General features: G+C 44.3%; 1 protein-coding gene across 2 annotated transcripts in view; it reads left to right on the top strand.

The window, feature by feature from the left end:
• The first annotated feature begins 15,759 nt into the window (after nt 1–15,759).
• Nucleotides 15,760–19,568, top strand: part of MB21D2 (Mab-21 domain containing 2) — a 122,919-nt gene continuing 119,110 nt past the window's right edge. For both annotated transcript variants that reach the window (XR_014824546.1, XM_001925559.7), the window contains exon 1: nt 15,760–16,327. Coding sequence is in view for 1 of the 2 variants with exons in the window: in XM_001925559.7 (XP_001925594.3) it covers nt 16,117–16,327 (211 nt within the window). In the remaining variant the exon portion in view is untranslated. The remainder of the gene's footprint in view (nt 16,328–19,568) is intronic.

Raw genomic sequence — 19,568 nt, 5'->3', positions numbered from 1 at the left:
GAGCTGATAGCATTATTTGAATGCTTGGATGAATACTGATGTCCAGTTATCGTCCAGACTTTCACTGAATGACATGACTCACGTTCACTACTTGAACTTCAAAGTTATGTGAGCCAATAAATTTCTGCTTCCATACTTTTTTTTAACTTTGCTTAATTTGATTTATTTCTGGTAATAAAAGCTTCAAAACTTAAAGTGTCCTAACTATGACACTTGGTTTTGAATTTATTATTATTATTATTATTTTAATAGTTATTTTCCCAATACAAATTTTTTTCTACTGTGCAGCATGGTGGTTTTGGATTTTTTATATCTTTTCATCATGTTACTATCCTAAAATCTTTAATGGGCTCATTAATTGCCCACAAGGCCAAATTAAATCTCTTCTGCTTCATTTCCAGAATCTTCCACAAAAGGGTTCACCTTCCTAACCCAAGGACATAAATCTTAGAATGCCCCAGGACTTCTCTATCATATTGACATCTGGTTTTAGCCAGATGTCTTAAACTGTCTCTAAAATTCCATTTGTTAGCACAGCTCCCTCAGAAATTATCACTGCTTTGAGGGCAGAACCAGGTCTCACAGACAATGGTGACCAACGTCACCCTCCAAACCCATCCACCAGCAACAGTTCCATTCTTAGCGTGGTACAGAACCCAGGCTAAGCAAATACGTATTGAATTATTTTCCACAGTGATATTTATTTGGGAAGCAGACTTCAAAATTTTAAAGAGTCTACATTTTTTTTTTTTCTTTCTGAGAGAGAAATAACTAAGCAGACTATCAGGGGAGTAAATTTACAGCTTGAAAAAGGTGCTGAATTGACCAAAGTCTTCTTGGAGGTTAGTATTACAGTGACCTTTTTCTTTATTTCATTTTCAATACAGTTATAGCTCAGATGGTAATACAGAGAAGGTTTCCCAGGAACTGATCTAAGTGGTCCTCTTTTTTAAATGTGAAAAAAAGAAATCAAGTTCTTTACAGATCAGCTGCCCTGAAGTTGTTACATACCTGTTCTTCATTATTCCTGATGCACCATGGTATATAGTATTTGTTCAATAAATAAATGATATCCTCCTTCCACTGAGTTCTTTCCCTCGAACCCAGATATCATTAATTCCTGAAAATATTAGAAAAGTATAAAATTAAGATATAACAGTTCCTCACATCTTTAAGTACTGTTGTAGTTTTTATTCGCATTCTATCTTTTTACCAGCCCTCCATAAAAACTTTGGAGCTAAGGGGGAAGAATAATATCCATTTTTCAGAGGAGGAAACTGAGGCTTAAACGCCAAAAAAAGTCATACAGCTGGCAAACAACAGACCCAAAGTATTGGGCCTTTTGAGGCAGCTGTATCACTTCCCACCCAGTACTCTACCCACTATGTCATCACATGTTTTGGAAGATGACCAGGAAAGCAGTGCAGTGTGATGATCAGGACCACAGGGTTGGGGAGTTCCCGCTGTGGCGCAGCAGAAACGAAACTGACTAGGCACCATGAGGTTGCGGGTTCGATCCCTGGCCTCGCTCAGTGGGTTAAGGATCCGGCATTGCCGTGAGCTGTGGTATAGGTCGCAGATGCGGCTCAGATCCCACGTTGCTGTGGTTGTGGCGTAGGCCGGCAGCTGTAGCTCTGGTTCCACCTCTAGCCTGGGAATCTCCGAGTGTGGCCCTAAAAAGACAAAAGACCAAAAAAAAATCACAGTGTTGGACTGAAGTAGACATAAGCAAAAGTCCAGGTGTGCTGCTACTATGACGTGGCCTTGAACATGATCAATTCAAACCTCAGTTTCCTACTCTGACTGAATATGGGAATAATTCTACAACACTTCATGGGGTTTGTGGGACTTGAATGATATGCTGAGACTTGATAAGAACCTGGAAGTCACTAGCTATAAAGGACAAAGCTGGGGACATGAGAAGTCAGGCAGGTGCAGACAGTGGTGACCACAGCTCTGAAAATGGGAGTTCAGTCTCCATTTAGAGGGAATAAACTAGTTATCCTGTCTATTTAATGCACTGCGAAGGACCAGTACTGTGGTGAATGCTCTCTCTTTGGAGAATATCAAGAAGAAATTGCTAGCATCTGCCTTCCCTTTCCATGAGTTTATCATTGAAATATTACCCCTCAGTGAATATGCAAGGGAACCCACCTAAGCAAACTCAGAGTAAGATCTCCCAGGAAGGCAGGATTAGAATCCAGGGTGGAAGGGCTGTATCTCTGCTAATTCTATGCCACCTGAAACTTTCTATTCACAAAGGAATTTCTTTCTTTTTTTCTTTCACTTTTTTTAGCTATCCCAACATATGGACTCCCCAGCCAGAGATGAGATTGAAGAGGCCGCTGTGACCTATGCTGCAGCTGGGGAAAGGATCCTTTAACACAGTGCTGGGAGGAGGATCAAACCTGCATCATGGCACTGCAGAGATGTTGCCGATCCTGTTGCGCCACAGTGGGAACTCCCACAAAGGAATTTCTCACTAAGGCACTTTCTCCTTTAAGTCAGCAGCTTTTCCCACACAGCTTTGTGGTGTGCTCAAACCCTGGAGGAAGAAGATGCGTTCCCCTGCTCCCACACCCCCACCCACCCCAAAGCTGGGAGCCTGACCCATCTGGAAGGGACTTTAGACTTTTCATACTCTTCCAGTTTCAATCTCAAGGGAGTGAGGCCTCTTCTTTTCTACCTGCTTCAGATCCACCTTTGATACTTTTCTGAGTCCCTGTCTATATCTACCCTGATGATGGTCTTTGAGGATGTCTGCTTTTTTCTTTTCTTTCTTTCTTTTTTTTTTTTTTTTTTTTTTGCTTTTTAGGGCCACACCTGCGGCATATGGAGGTTCCCAGACTAGGGGTCAAATCGGAGCTGCTGCTGCCAGCCTACACTACGGGTGTAGCAATGCCAGATCCAAGCCACATCTGCAACCTACACCACAGCTCACGGCAATGCCAGACCCTTAACCACTGAGCAAGTCCAGGGATGGAACCTGCAACTTCATAGTTCCTAGTCGGATTCATTTCTGCTGCGCTACAGCAGGAACTCCTGTCTGCTCTTTTCAGGGGAGATTCTGCACTCTCTCTGAAGTGATATGACCTTATCCTGAGGTTAGAGTGAAAAATAATAAGCTAAACCTTTTTACATTTGATGAATATCCACTCTCAGAGGAGAAATTCTATTTAACAAAGGCCATTATTTAGTTGGTGTGATTACCATTTATCTTCACCAAGCTGCTCCATGTCTATCTCTCCACATCTGCCTTCTGAAACACACAGAGGCACCCTCCTAGACACACACCTACTCAGCTTAGTCACATGCTGTGGAGGGTGGAACTCTGCCCCCCAAAATGTAATCCAGCAGTCCGTGAATGTATGGTTTGCCTGTGCTACAGGATTGCTGTGGAGATTAGCAATACAATGAGATCGTACACAATAAATCTAAAGTATTACATACATTTAAAATAATATTATGATTGTAAACCTTTAGATACTTTTTCTTCCCTATTTTGGCCATACCTGTGGCACATGGAAGTTCCTGGGCTAGGGGCCACAGCCATATCAACATCAGATCCAAGCCACATCTGCAATGTACGAGGCAGCTTGTGGCAATGCTGGATCCTTAACCGACTGAGTGATCAGACCTACATCCTCAAGGACACTATGTTGGGTTCTTAACCCACTGAGCCACAACAAGAATGCCTAGATACTTTCTCATCCTTGGGAATAATAGAACATCATCACAAGCCAAATGTCACTGAGGAAGTTGAACTTTGTTTCCCCTTGAGTGGTCCATACACATCTGTGAATATCCACTCCTTGGCGATGTCCATTTATCTAGTATCTTTGATCGATAACCTCGTTTCTCTCCAGCCTCCTGTTTACTAGCCTCTTTGATAGATTTATTTTAAGTAATGCACTTTTTGAAGATACACAACCAGACACTTGATGATGTCTCTTCCCGGTTGGGGGCCTCAGCTTCCCCTTCATAAAGTGGAAAGTAGGAAGGGCAGAGGGAAAAAGAGGTGTAATTTGATTCTGTTCAATTTGCAGTGGTATGACGCTGAGTAAAGACTTGCTTGGCAAGTGTCTGGCATCTTCTAATTCCTATAATTATCTTGATTTTTTTAAATGTTACATTAACTTCAAAGCCAGGCACATTGTTTTGGGTGCCATAAAACCATCAGTTTGGGGAACAAACTCATGGACTTTTGGGAACAAACTCATGGCTGGTTAGGTCATTAGCAGAAAACATGAATTCCAATATCAGCAAAAGGATGATTGACTGTAAGGCAGGGATGGGGGAAGTTGAGTGTAGAGTAAAGCACAGGCCATGTCTATTAAATAGTGACTTGCTAGACCAACAGCTGTTCCTTGAAATGAGGGTCTTGGGGCATGGAAACACGATGGCCAAGAGGAACTGTAATAAGTGGAAAATACAAAGCGTATAATTGTGAAATGACAGGAATTCTGGGTGAATTTGCCTTTCTTGTGAACCTGTGGCTCCTACATACACTTTCTTTCTGCATATCATTCCCCTGACCACAGCAATTTAATTATAGCACAAAACCAGGAAATACCCTCAACTGAGTAGTAAAAGCAAGAAGGTTTCAATTTTATGATCTACAAATCCCTGAGCACTTGTTTGGGGCATCAGTACCTATATGTTCATTGAAAGCTTGGACCTAGTAAATGTCTTCCATTTATCAAAGAATAACATGACTTTTTCAAAGACAGTTAAATGGAATGAACAAAAGTAAAGGAGAGTTTTCTTTCTCAAGGATGGTAAAACTCACTTTTTTTTTTTTTTTGTCTTTTTGCCTTTTCTAGGGCCGTTCCCACGGCATATGGAGGTGCCCAGGCTAGGGGTCCAATCAGAGCTGTAGCCGCCGGCCTACACCACAGCCACAGCAACACCAGATCTGAGCCATGTCTGCGACCTACACCACAGCTCACGGCAACGCCGGATCCTTAACCTACTGAGCAAGGCCAGGGATCGAACCCGCAACCTCATGGTTCCTAGTCAGATTCATTAACCACTGTGCCATGACGGGAAATCCTAAAACTCACTTTTGAAGAGTCAACAGTAGCTTCTGAAATAAAATGGCATTGACTTGTATGGCTGAAGTTTTCTGTGTGACTTTGGAGGAATTGCTTGATCTCTCTGTTTCATCTGCAAATGCTTTAATGTCTTTGGAATGAGTACTTGAACAAGCACTGAGTAATCACTAGCTAAATAAAAGAGGTTTTTGATGAATGCTCTATATTTCCAGCCCAACTGAACCACTCAACGTTTCTATATACGTCACACATTTTCCCTGACTCCACACTTTTACTGATGCCATTTCTTCCACTAGGAAGTCACCCTCCTGTTTTCTTTGTTCTAATTTTACCCGTTCTCTAAGGACAAGGTCAACTGTCCCCAGTTTTCACCTTTTCCTGATTTCTTCATGTGGACGTTCTGTTTCTTTATCCAAACCCTCAAAGATAGCATTTGTTCTTCCTCTCTTAGGGATTTATAGAGCTTCACATTTTTATGTGTTTAAGTAAATGACTTATGCCCTTCCTTCAGAGAGCAGGGGCTGTGCATGATTTATCTCCATTCATTTCCACTGAGCCACAATGGGAGCTCTGAGAGGTCTTAAGAACAAAAACCAGGAGTTCCCGTCATGGTGCAGTGGTTAACGAATCCGACTAGTAACCACGAGGTTGCCGGTTTGGTCCCTGGCCTTGCTCAGTGGGTTAAGGATCCGGCGTTGCCGTGAGCTGTGGTGTAGGTCGCAGACGTGGCTCGGATCCCTCTTTGCTGTGGCTGTGGCGTAGGCCGGTGGCTACAGCTCCGATTGGACCCCTAGCCTGGGAACCTCCATATGCCATGGGAAGCGGCCCTAGAAAAGGCAAAAAGACAAAAAAAAAAAAAAAAAGTTTTCCGGAAGAAATTCTGCATCACAGTATCAACTTTTGCTTGGCTTTCCAGCCTGCCAGCCTGCCCTACAGATTTAGGACCTGCCTGCTCTACAGATTTGGGGTCTGTTAGCCCTTAAAAATCACGTAAAACAATTCCTCAAAATAAATCTCTTTATGTATGTATACACTATTGGTTCTGTTTCTCTGGAGAGCCCTGACTCATATAGATGGAGAGGTTAATTATAGCACCACATATCCAGTTTATCATTTAAATTAAGTGACTCACAGAAAATCTCATTTATATCCATAAAGACCATTATTCTCCAATTAAAATTTTCTACTCGACCTTGAAAAAAAATTAAGTGATTTACATGAGCTGTAAGCTCCAAGAGGGGACATGAATTTTTGCTTTGCTCACTACACTGAGCCTAGAACAGTGCCTAGAGCAGTGCCTGACACATAACAGAAATTCAAGAAATATTTGCCGAAAGAATGAAGGAGTGAGAAAGAGAGCTTCTGAGTTCCTGTTGTGGCTCAGTGGGTTAAGAACCTGATGTAGTGTATGTAAGTTATAGATGCACCTTGGATCTGGTGTTGCTGTGGCTGTGGTGTAGGCTGGCGGCTGCAGCTCTTATTTCACCCCTGGCCTAGGAACTTCCATATGCCACAGGGTTGACCCTAAAAAGAAAAAAAAAAAAAAAAACACTTTTGTCTATGTAGTAGATTTGAACCTGCTCTTACATACTTTGGCTCTTGTGTTGACACGTATGGCAGAAAAAAGCCCTGTCCTGCCATTCTGTGTTTTCCTATAGGCAAGTCACATGTACATTCTTTGTACCTCATCTTTTTTATCTGAACAATTAGGATTTTGATCTGGTAGAACTGTGAACTCCCTTCTACCTTCTTTAATACCTCTATTTCACATGCATGGGTACAATATCCTTAATTTTGCATCCATTATTGCCCGCATACACATTTGAATTTTATTTATTGCGTGATGATTGTTATTGCTTTCGTGATTCATCATGCTATCATCAGTAACTTCCTGAGATGTATAAATCCACTTTTCTCTGAAATACTTAAAGAAAACTTCAGCCTAGATTACTGGGGCCAGACTTCTTTCTACCTTGGTTGTAAAGAAAGAAAGACTTCTTAAGGTTTTTTGCCAAAACCGCAATTGTCTTCAGGTGCTTTACAAACCAGCTATAAAAGCCCATAGATACATTCATCCTGCAGCTGGGCTTCAGAACATCAAACCTTTGCTTCTAATTTTAGGGCCAGAAAATTATTTTATAACTGTTTTCAGCCTCTTATAAATACTTCCTGGGGTACTTTCTTTGGGGACCTTTGTTTCCTCTCATTCTGAGGGGAGGATTTCTGGAACTTGAACATACCTGCTGAGTCCTAGCTCATCCTTAAGAGCCCAGAGGCCGTATAGCTATGCCCCGGGGCCAAGGTGCTGAGTGAGTTCCACAGCAGGCTTCGCTCCATCTCTCACCAGCAGAGACTAAGAGGCTATCAGCCAAGATGTGCCAAGAAGGGGGGTCTTAATGCACTTACTGATTCTCCTCTTTTGATATCAGGCTAATTCTTTTAGAACTAAGCTCCTAAAAAAATCCTTAGGACGTCCAACTATGGAGTGTCAAACTGCAGAGAAAGATGGGAAAAATGAACAAATAAACAAAATGTGTTAGAAACTCTATTGGGCACAGGATGGCTTTATTTGCTTTTTGCTGTCAGAGTCACAGTCACAGAATGGCACACCTGGAGGACACCAAATTCTATTCATTTACACTTGAGGAAAAGGAGTTTCAGAGAAGAGGAGAGGATTTTCCTTTGATTGTGGAATTAACTAATGGCAAAATCCAGACTCAAATCAGTCTCTTGACTCCTGGCCTTTTGCTTTTATCTAAATTTATTTATTCATAATGTAAATCTAGATGTCTGTATGGATCCCTCATTGCTGTGGCTCTGGCATAGGCTGGTGGCTACAGCTCCAATTCCACCCCGAGCCTGGGAACCTCCATATGCTGTGGGAGCGGCCCTAGAAATGGCAAAAAGACAGAAAGAAAAAAAAAAAAAATAGACACAAATCATCAGCAATTAAGGAAAAAACTCACAACCCCTTTCGTCTGCTGAATTGAATTCTTTCCTTCCTCCTTTCTTTTCTATATTTTTCCCCTTCTTTAAACAATTTTTTTCTTGTGTTTTTCCACTTGACACTGTAGAAGCACTGGAGAATTATTTTAAGAGATTTGTGGGGGATTTTATTATTATTATTATTTTTATTTTTTCTCCTTAGAAACTATTAATGGGGAAAGCAGAATTAGAAGACATGGTCCAGGAAGTGTATTTATGGTTGTGTGTGATAATGTTGTCAGAGCTGAAGGGGTGTCAGCATTTTCCTCAAATGCCCTCTCTCCAGGTTTTGCAACTTGGAATTTACAATGAGCTCTGGACCACAACGCCACACACCAGGTCTCGGATCAGGGGAAACAACTCTTTCTATTCATGTGCTGCACTGGGCATAGGTGGGGGAAAAAAATGCCACGGTTTTCACATAAACTTGTTACGGTGCAGGGCTTAGAGGATCACTTTTTTAACCAGCTTTAGCAAACAAAACGAACATCGCTCTCATTTCCTACTCAAGTTTATAGGGCCGCTCAGAGAGTCAGCTTCTGTCATTATAACATGAGTGTGTCAATAAATGTGTTCAAGGAAATCCCTCTCTCTTTCCTGAGAGCATCTCTGAATGTGAATTTGTGTGTGGAAATTGTGTGTGTGGTGTGTGTGGCAGGTGTCTATACCACAGAAATTTCTTTCTTTTTTTTTTTTTTTAATACAGTGGAATGAAAGTCTGCTAGATCAGACAGCAGGAAAGCCAGAAACAATGAAACACATAGATATTTTAAGCCTAGAGAAAGACACGATCCTTGATCTTGGGAACATTATGTGAAAATGGATATAAAACACCTGCGTTTAGAGTACAGAACATGGTTCTGTTTTGAGGTGGACCTTGACGGGGAAACAAGTTCTCCGTTATTATGTTAAACTGAAAAAGAATCACAAGAGTTGTAGCTTCTCAGGCTGAAAGGCATTACGGGGGTCAAAGTCCAAGGTCCTTACCAACTCAGGAACCTTCTCTGGTGTAGCCTTGACAGGTGGGTAATGGGGCTCTGATCACCACTGGTAATGTGGAGTTTACCGATTCAGGAGGCAGCATATTCTGTGCAGAGTGGCTCACATTGATAGAAAATGCCTTTGTATCCTGAACTGAAGCTTGCATTTCTCTAATTGCCACTCCTCTCTCCTGGTTCCTCCTCTGCAGCCACCTAGGAAAAAATAGAAATTAATTTTCCTCTGTGACACACTTCATTCAATTGCTCACAACAAACCAAACCAAGCATCTCCATTCTTCACAGATAAGGCATTGTGTGTCCTGCTTAGTACCTGACCCAGCACCCAAGGTACCTAGAAGACAGGATATGGATTAGTGTGGAGGACCCAGAGCCTGGCCTTTTGGCAAGTTCAAGGGCCAGATGGGGATGGTATAGTGTCAAGGGTTTGGTAAGAGAGGACTCACAGTTTCCCTAGAACAGATGATGGGGTTAAGGCATTTGTGAGAAAAAATAAAATTAAAAAAAGAGGATTTCTAGGGCAATTAACTCATTTGCTTTTTCTTTCCTAATGAGTAGAGATCAAGGAGACTGAGTTTCCTCAAAAAAAGGATGTATCGAATATTTAGATTTTAAGTGTTTAATTTTCTGTAAGGTATTTTGTCATAAAGGTTATTCAACAAAGGGCTTGCATTCAGATTCCAACATAGAGAGATGAGAAATAAAAGGTTTTGTCTGCCAGGATGGAACTTGACTTGAGCTTGGGGAACAGATCAGATATGTGAAATGCTAGGTAAAATGTAAAGCTCTCAGAGATTGTTGTTGCGTTTTTCTGAATGTGCAGTGGTTGCTAACAACAGAGTCTGGGAGGTTTGATGGAAAGACCCTGGGTCATAAATCAAAGACATGAGGAGTTCCCGTTGTGGCTCAGTGGTTAACGAATCCGACTAGGAACCATAAGGTTGTGGGTTCGATCCCTGGCCTTGCTCAGTGGGTTAAGGATCCGGCATTGTCATGAGCTGTGGTGTATGTAGGTCGCAGACATGGCTTGGAACCCGCGTTGCTGTGGCTCTGGCCTAGGCTGGTGGCTACAGCTCTGATTAGACCCCTAGCCTGGGAACCTCCATATGCTGCGGGAATGGCCCAAGAAATGGCAATAAATAAATAAATAAATAAATAAATAAATAAATAAAAATAAATCAAAGACTTGTGTTTGGGCCCTGAGCCAGCCACCTGGTTCATTCATTCACTCTTTTATTTGTCAGACTTTTACTGAGCACTTACTATGTGCCAGACACATCAGTGATCAAGAGAGACACAGCCCCTGCCTACCTGGACCATACATTTTTGTGAGGAAGACAGACATGTTATGAGGCACTTCCTTCTTTCTCACAAGGAAGTGCCAGAAAGAGCAGTGGTAGCGTTCGAGGGCAACGAGATTATAAGGAGCCTCCAGGACCTCCTACATGGGTTTGGGGGGGTGGTGGGCAGCAGAAGTTCAGGCAAGCCCTTTGGAGGTGACATCTAAAGAGAGAGCTGATGGATGACAGTTAGTCAGCTGACCTCACAAACTCACCATCTCTCTGAGCCTCACTTTCTCATCTCTAAAATTCAAATAACAATTCCAACCAACCTGGTTGATTTGTAGGAGGTTGTGAGGACCTGATAAACCCGCTAAGTGCTTGGTTGACTGGAAAGCTCTCCACCATTGTAAGGAAAACGGTGGTTAATAATTGCTATGAGATACTGTTATCTCCCATCCTAGAGTCCATTTTCTTCTTTCCACGGGTGCAGATTTGGCTTCCCAAGGCACAGGAGGAGCATAGAATAAATGGACATATCTGGGTGGAGAGATTTATATTGCCTGCAGTTTCTTTGCAGGTAGACCACCCAGGCCCCCAGGGCTATTAGGGCACAGGGATGAAGGAGAGGGCTTCTCGAACCACCTGAGTGTCAGAGCAGGGTGGGCTTCTCTCTGGAGCCGCCTCGTTAGAACCGAATAGACTGAGTCACAACACCTCCCCTGGCTCTGGGTCCCCACTAGCAACTCACTGACCTAATCTCACCAGAGTTATAATTACAGACTTGCCCCAAACAGGGTCAAGGACACCTGAAGGGACTTCATGAGCAGGAAATTCAGCTCTGGTTCTGATAATCTACCTACTGACGGGAAAAAGCTGTAGCCAAGTAATTCACAAAGGTCAGCAATTCCTGATTTCATCAAGATGTAAACTTTCCTTTGCCAAAAGATGCACACGCATATTGGGGAGGGTCCTATGTCCAGTCAGGTATGAGAATTAAAACAAGATAATTAGCTAAAGGTAAACAAAGACCTGGAAGAACTGTTCTATGTTAAGTGATTTAAATCACCTCTTGGGGGTGCCCACACCCGCACCTGCACTCCTCTTTAGGGTGTGTATTACTGCTTTGCCTCTGACGTAAATAAACTACTTCCCTGTGTGCTCTCCCATATGTTGTACTGTGACTCTAACAATAAACTTTATACCTATTTTCACAGAAAGAAAAAAGATGTAAATTACCCCCCCCCCCGCCAAAAAAACAGAAGAAGAAGAAATAAATTTTCTAGATCAATGAGTCTGTTTTGCCCAAGGGCTACTCTCCCCTTTAGGTTTTATTATGATTCTGCTCTGACTTCCTTGCATTTTCTTTCTTTCTTTCTCTCTTTCTTTTTTTTAGGGCCACACCCAAAGGTTCCCAGGCTGGGGGTTGAATCAGAGCTACAGCTGCCGGCCTACGCCAGAGCCTCAGCAATTCAGGATCCGAGCCACCTTTGCAACCTACACCACAGCTCACAGCAATGCTTACCCCACTGAGTGAGGCCAGGGATCGAACCCACAACCTCATGGTTCCTAGTCGGATTCATTTCTGATGCACCACAACAGGAACTCCTGATTTCCTGGCATTTTCCGTACCTCCTCTGGTGGTCAGGAAACAAAAGAAATACTTGCTAAATCTAAAGTGAATATGAGAAAGAGAAACAGTACTGTCTCCACTCTACAGGCAAGCCTCCTTTCCTTTCCAGTTCTCCTATCTGCAAAGTGAAGGTGGTGGATGGAAATTGTCCCCAAGTCCCTTCTGCTCTCAACATTCCACCTGTCTATAGTGATTACCTCTCTTTTTCCTGCTTACATTTTCAAATCATAAGAAGCCAGGCTACCTCCATTTATTAGACTTTTATCCCAACTCCAACTGCCCATTAGGGCCAGATCTTGAAGCCTGGGCTGCTCTTTCATCTCTGCCAGACCTGAGAATCTTTGTTTCAAATTATATTTTGGTAATCTCTCATGTGGAGGTGGAGCTTGCTATTTTTAATACAGGGGCTGCACAGCCCAGTTATTCATGGCTCGGAGTTTGCCACAGAACTTTAGAGCTGTATTTAAAAACAAACAGCTCCAGGAGTTCCTGTCTTGGCACAGCGGACACCAACCCAACTAGGAACCATGAGGATGCAGGTTTGATCCCTGGCCTCGCTCAGTAGGTTAAGGATCTGGCATTGCCTTGAGCCATGGCGTAGGTCACAGATGCAGCTCGGATTTGGCATTGCTGTGGCTGTGGCATAGGCTGGCAGCTGTAGCTTTGATATGACCCCTAGCCTGGGAACCTCCATATGCCAAGGGTGTGGCCCTAAAAAGCAAGAAATAAATAAATAAATAAAAATAAAAACAAACAGCCCCAGAGAAGTACACAGAAGGCTTCTTTCACTAGCTAATACAATTTGAGAGTGGGAAAGTGAAGGGGCAATATCTGCCTGTAAGTGGCACAGCAGGGTGGAAAATCAGTGAGTTTCTTTCGTCTATTGGATGCTGCAGAAGCAGGTAAAGGAATGACCTACCTTAGTGCTTATTTACATGGGAGACTCCATTAACCTTTCCTGAGCCATTTATTAAAACTTTAGAAGCCTGTACTAAAGACTGAGACACTCTTTACTATCTTCTAATAATCATTCTCTTTCTCTTCACCTTCCTCTCCATTTCCCTTCCTTCTCCTAGGCCATATGACATGCTCTGGGGGGAAAAAAGTACAAGAATAGAGGCATTTAATTAAACATAAGCAGAAATATCTCCATTTAGTACAACTCTTAAGTGATTGTTAGGAAACCGTACTTAGCTTACATTGAGATATTTAATTGTAGCAAAGATTACCTACATGCTGACTTCCTGGACTTTAGGAGATGGTATTAATTTGTTCACTCATTCATTCAAATATATTAATTAAGGTCATAAGGGGAGCCAGGAAATGTATTAAATGCAGTGTTTACAAAGGCGAAGAGACCTAGCACTCTTACTGGAGGGGCTCATAGTTGACTAGGACTCAGAAGCTAAAAAGTCTCCCAAGACCAGTTCAGGAAATCATGGTCTCATCCTTTTCTCCTATTTTGCCAATTGGGCAAGGGATATTTATATCATCTCATTAGACTTGTATAAGAGCATATAAAAGTTATTTAGTTTACTATTCAGGGCATTCTCTAAATATACAGGCTCATCGAAAGTCAATGATTCATAGAATTCTGATGTGGCTGATGTTCTACAGAAAATGGAGAAGCACAGAGAGACCATCCATTCCCTCACTCATTCAAACCATCCAAGACCCAGGGCTGAGGCACAATAAGGCACCATTCCTACTAACTACCTGTTTTATCTCTATGAATATGTGTATCACAAGGGAGGAGTACTGCCTTATTCACACTTTTGGAAATTAACACACAAAAAAATACCTGGACTTTTTTGCCTGATTTTTTTCCAACTGCATTAGGTTGGAAGTTGTTGCTTGCATGAATGAACTAGAATCATTCTGATCCATGAAATGACCATGCCTGAGCCAGCTGTCTCACAGATGCCTGCCATTGATCATGAGAGAAGCATTGACAGATGGGAGTGGATCGATTTGTGTTGGAGTTCCGAATGCTTGCATAGCTTATCCCACTGCCCAGTTAATGGTAATACCCTCTCAGATGAAAAGTCAGGGTGGCAAAACAGACCTGCAAAAGCCAGAGGTCTTAGGCAGCTCCCTCATCAGTCCACTAGCATTCATATGTATCCTCCCTCTTTAATATTGAGTGGGTGAGAAAGCTTGTTTCAAAGAGAAGCAAAGCAAAAGCAAAAGCAATTCACTGGTTATGCCAAAGTTCTCCAGACATCACTTGATTCAATAAACATTGAGGGTCTTTGTGTAGGGACAATGTTATGGGAAATCCTATGTAAGATGATGAGTCCTTACCCTAAGGGAAGCCCATAGCTTGAAACTTGCCTTAATGATGATAAAGCATGGTCTAAATTCATCAGAGGCATGTGAAAGTTTCTGAAGGGGTGCAGTAGATGTTCTGAGCAGGGAAATGTTGCTACCAGCTTGGGGGAGGGGCCTTAAGGAAGGGGTTCAGGAAAAGGCATGTATGAATTGGCTTTGGTGTAAAGTTTGAAAGGGGGTAAAGAGGAGGAACTGGATTGGAGGAGGTCAATGATCAGATCTGTGTTTTGTAAAAATCACCATGGCAACAATGTGAATAGATTGGAAAGAAGAAAGAATTAAGTTTATAACAACAATAGTAGCAGCTAACATTTAATTAAGTATTTATTATGTCAGGCATTGCACTAAGTGCTTGACCCATCTTATTTCACATAATCCTCAAATCAATTCATGAGACAGAAATTATCATCTCCATTTTATAGTGAAAGTCATGACAGAGCCTGGACTAACAAAAGAGGCTGTATTCTTGTCCCTGAGAACCCAGGTAAGAAAAAGCTCCTATCTTTTATGAGGGACTGAGGGATAGAGACGAGTTGGATTTTGGAGAATTAGGAAGAAAGATAACTTTTTTTTCTAAGAACCAATAGGCCTCCTAAGTGTTTGAGTCAAAAACCTCATAAACATTAAAAACACCTCTGAGATCCTAGTCTATCTAAAGGACCATGACTTAAAATCTGCCTTGTCAAGTAAGTATGACTCCATCTCACCATCTCCTTTGGCTTATCCCTGTCCACCTAGATTCTGGCATTCTGCCTGGCAAATAGTGGGTGCTCCAATTTGTTGAATGAGAGAATTTTCACCTCGTCATTCAATATTCATTGAAACCTGGGACAAGTCATTGTTTCCCCTCCCCCACACCGACCTGCTCACTTTAGTTTTTCTAGCTTTATATTGGAGCTGGCTGAACCTCGTTAAGTCATTATACATTAAGTTTAATAAATTGTTATCCAGGAAAATTAATTACCTAAGGCAAAGGTAGGGATACTTTAGCGGCGAATGGGAGTGTCTATAGCGGACCGGGTGGGCGCTCTCTCTTTTTTTGGGGGTGGGGGAAATACGCTTAATCCTATCTTGTTTGGCAATCTGTGCAGAAAAGGGCAATAGATTGGTTTTTATATTCCTTAAGGCAGGTTCCTTCAGAATCGAAAGGCATTGGAGTTTCTTGAGATATAAACGCTCCCAGAGGGATGCCCTGCCCAGGACACCGCCCTTAAAATGAGAGGAAGACTCCTTTCTCCTTGAACGCGCTTGGCAAGCCCTGCCCCAAAGAGGGTGGAGGTAGAGAAAGAATACGTCCACACCTCTCGCGTCTGCCGGGGTACAGATAGGCAAGTGGCATAGGCGCGCAGACTTTGTCATTTATTTATTTTTCTTTCCACTGGGTGCGCTGTCCCTTTAAATGGGGGACGCTGGTGCTGGCTCCGTAACACCGGAGCCGGCAGCTTGTTGATTTCAGAGCTGGTGAATTTCACATTGTTTCCACTTCACTTTCCTCGCCCGGGGGAGGCTCGGGTTGGCTCTACCACCGCTACCGCCTTTGCCAGCGAGGGCCAGGGGAGGGCAGGGACCTGCAGCATCTGGGCCGCCTTGGGGCCGCAGGAAAGGGTGTTGGGGCCACACACGCACTCTCGCTGCAGTCCAGCTCCTACTGAAGCCCGGGCGCCCGAAGCGCACCCAGCCGGGACCGCCCGCCTAGACGCCCGCCCGCCAGCCCGCCCACGGGCCGGGGTCACAGCCAGGGAGCCGGCGAGGGGAGGAGGCCCAGGGGGGACTGGGTGGGGGGGGCGGGGGTGGGTGCTGCCGCAGCCGCGGAGCTGCTACTCGGCGCGTTTTGTATGAAGATGGCGGCTCCCACCGCCAGCAAGGCAGCCTCCCTGGGCTGTAACAACAAGCCTGCGTTCCCGGAGCTGGATTTCAGGTCGGGAGCTCGGGTGGAGGAATTGAACAAACTCATCCAAGAATTCACGAAGCACGACCAGCGGGAGTACGACGACCAGAGAGCACTGGAGATTCACACAGCCAAGGATTTCATCTTTTCCATGCTGGGTAAGGAGGAAAAAGAGAGAGAGGTGGTGTGTGTCTGTGTGTTTGTGTGATGGGAAGCGGGTTTGGAACCCATTCCCCCTTCTCGCGGGCCCCTTCCTTCTTGGTTTCCTTCCCGGAGTCGGGTGCCTGAGTATAACCCATCTCTTTCCGCCTCTTCCATTCCTTCTCCGCGGCAACCTGAGCTGCCTTCCCTCGCCTCCTTACTATACTTTGCGCCGGGTCCCTATTTCGCCCCCGTTCGCTGGCTCTTTTGTTAATTTCTCAACAGAGGGGCTGGTAGGCAGGTGAAGTGTTCGCGGTGAACTATCTCACTGTTGGGGATAAGCCCCTGGAAGCCGTGCGGTCCAGGTGAGAACCGGCAGCACCTTTCAATTAAGGGATTTTTCTCCAGAGGCACGGACCAGCACCTTCCCAACGCCGAGTCCTTTCCTGAGCTCGGGGCGCAGGAACTGCTTGGAGCTCTGGCTCAGCGCCCGAGCGACAAGTTGCTCTCTAGTCTTGCGGCGCCGCGCTGTCACGCCGAGCCCCCGTTGGCCAAACTTGTTGGGTGTTCCCTAGTAACCCGCCGAAGTAGGCTGGGCGCCCGGAGTTCCTGCAACTTTGATTTGCAAATAGAGTTCCCATTGAAGCAGGCGGAAGCATTTCCGGTGCTTCGCCAGGGTTCTTGCTGAGCTCGGAATTCCTAATTCCCAGCTCGAAAATGACCATGCTCAGAGCTCTGGCCCCAAGGAGCGCCAGCCTCCTTCTCTTTGTGTATTGTCCCTGCGCTGGCCGAGAGAGGTGTCTTGGGTTTTGAACACCAGCGAAGTCCGGGTGTAGAATAATGTCTCCTCTCCCACTCCCCAGCCCAGCACCTACAGGTCCTCAACAGATTGTTGAACGTTGTAAAAAAGAAAATAATTGAGCCAGGCGCGGGAGAACGAACCCCTCCCTAGGTGTCCTGTCGTTCGGATTATTGCTCCTGAGGCGTTGTGTGAGTGTCCGCTGCTGGGAGCCTCCGAGGTGGCTAGCGGATCCACCGGTGTGACTCTGGCTGCCATGCAGTACGTGGCCTAGCGGGTAACATTGCGCAGAACTGGGACTCCAGTGTAGAGCTGCCCCACCGCGTGTCTGTGCGCTCCACAAATACATTCTTAGGCAGTTTTCCAGGCAGTGGAAAATTGGATTGAAAAAAGGTCCTCGACCCCAGAGGAAGACAGAGCTTTTGCCTTCCTCCTGCCATCGACTTGGATTTCAGCCGGCTGTCTGCTGTTGCAGATTCTATCATAGGCTACCTTAATTTCTGGGTTTTCTTCCTCCCCACAATCCAAGTGTGGCTGCGGAGGGTAGTAATGTTTTGGGAAGTTGGATGGAGAATGTTAAAACTTGGGGCTGAATTTTACCTTTTGCTCCACACTTCTCATGTTTATCTGAGATTGTGTATGGGATTGAAAAACTCTCTGTTGAGATTCTCGACTGTTTAGCTAGTATTGAGATGACTTAAATGATGTGTGTGTGTGTCTGTCTGTGTGTATCTTTAAACACCTGCCTTTTCTGGTGGTGGGATGGGCTTCCAGAGGGAAGCTTACAAGCTTCCAGATCTAAAAACCAGCACAGTGGTTGTCAGGAGGGTGGAGATAGAGACGGCTCAGGGTAGTTATTTAAGTTGCTTAATCATAGCCTTTCTCTTTGACATAAATGGAAATCTGTCATTGTGTTGTTATAGCCCCACATCAATTCTGGGTATCTCCTGCCCTAGGTCGTTCACTAGAAAAGGGTACTGGGTCACCATCAGCTGGGATAGTCATGGAACAGAACATGAGAGGCTGTGGGAGGGGTAGGTTAAAATGCCCAGCTCATTAGGAACTTCTGTGCTGACATCACAGCTGATACACTGATTTCACAAAAGCCTTTACCCAGACGTGATGGGTGAATTATTGCAGGGTGTTTAATTTATTTTGTGTTTAATGTCATGAATGGCATTGTGTTGACAGGTAAATGAAAATTCCTTTTTACTCCTTTTGACTCAGTTGACCTTGCAAGAGATGTCTTTCTGGGCCCGCCCCCCGGGAATTTGATGTTTCCACCTGCAGAAGAGAAAATTCAAGAGAATGTCATTTAAGCCTCCTGCCCCTTTGGACACTGAAAGGCAGATGGCGAAATGAGCTTGCCCGTGTGTGGTGCTGCATTCATTTGTGAGTTCCTTGCTTCCCTTTAATGAGGTGCTGGTTGGTCTAGACAAGTGAAGGTTTGGTGACAGTGAGGGTCCCTGTGTGGATTTACTTTTTCTAAAGCAGATTTTCGCTTGGCTTAAAAAAACAAAATCTCCTTTCTCTGCACTTTGTTTCACTTGCCTCAGCCCCGAGTCTTTCATGAATATTCGAATGAGGTGTCTTAATGACCCTCAGCTTGTTGGGGTGGCACCAGGCCCTTATTTCTGGAGTTGTAGGGAGTGAGTCTTCTTGGCTTTGTTCTGCCTCTTTCTGAATGGTACCTGAGGATTGTCAGCAGCTTAGAAACATCATCCCCTCACACGGAACGAAATGGCAGAGGAATTTAGTACAAACCTCTTTAATGGAGCTGAGGATAACGCTAGCTGGATTTTTAGGCAGTTGGCAGGGGCAGCCACTCTCTGTATGAGAGTGTTAGCCTGGACTAAAGCCCCCCCCCCCCCCCTCCGCCCCTGCCCGCCACTTCCCAGATCCTTTTTGTTTTGTCCAAATCAGAGGCAACTTTATACAAAAGGTCAATGGTTATCATCAACCATGACCTATCAGCACTAGGAAACTCCACTGTCCTCTCGAAGCAGGATTCTGCATAGGCTGTGGTGTTGATCTGAGCCTGCTGGTGGTCACCCAGCTCTCCATGGTCTGCCCTGACATTCTCTGCTTGTCCAGAGATTCAGATTCCTTTGGAAGCAAGTATTTGCAGGAGTCGTCTGGACTCCCTCCTAATTTCTCTACACCTTGGTCTTTCAGGAGAATGATTGCTGTTATTATCTAGTTAATATTTCAGAGCCCAGATTGTGGGAGAGGCTGGCAGTGCATAATAAACACCATTTCTCAAAATTCAGGGAAATTGCCAGAGTTCATTAATGTTTTAATAATATTTGGTATTTGCATAATGTCTCTGCCAGCCCTTTTGTTCTCTCCCACTCCCTGGTGAGGTCGGATGGAGAATGGTTGTGTCCCCATTGAACAGATGCAGAACAAGGGTGATAGAGAAGCTAGAAAAACCAGGAGGAAACAAGCAGTCACTTACA

Source organism: Sus scrofa, chromosome 13 (assembly GCF_054392235.1).
Source record: "Sus scrofa isolate SSC_HxYL_T2T_F1_AM1 chromosome 13, Sscrofa_HxYL_maternal_Yorkshire_Landrace_v2.0, whole genome shotgun sequence".
NCBI lineage: Eukaryota > Metazoa > Chordata > Mammalia > Artiodactyla > Suidae > Sus > Sus scrofa.
Note: the sequence above shows the minus strand (reverse complement) of the source record. Positions and strands in the feature narration are given on the sequence as shown.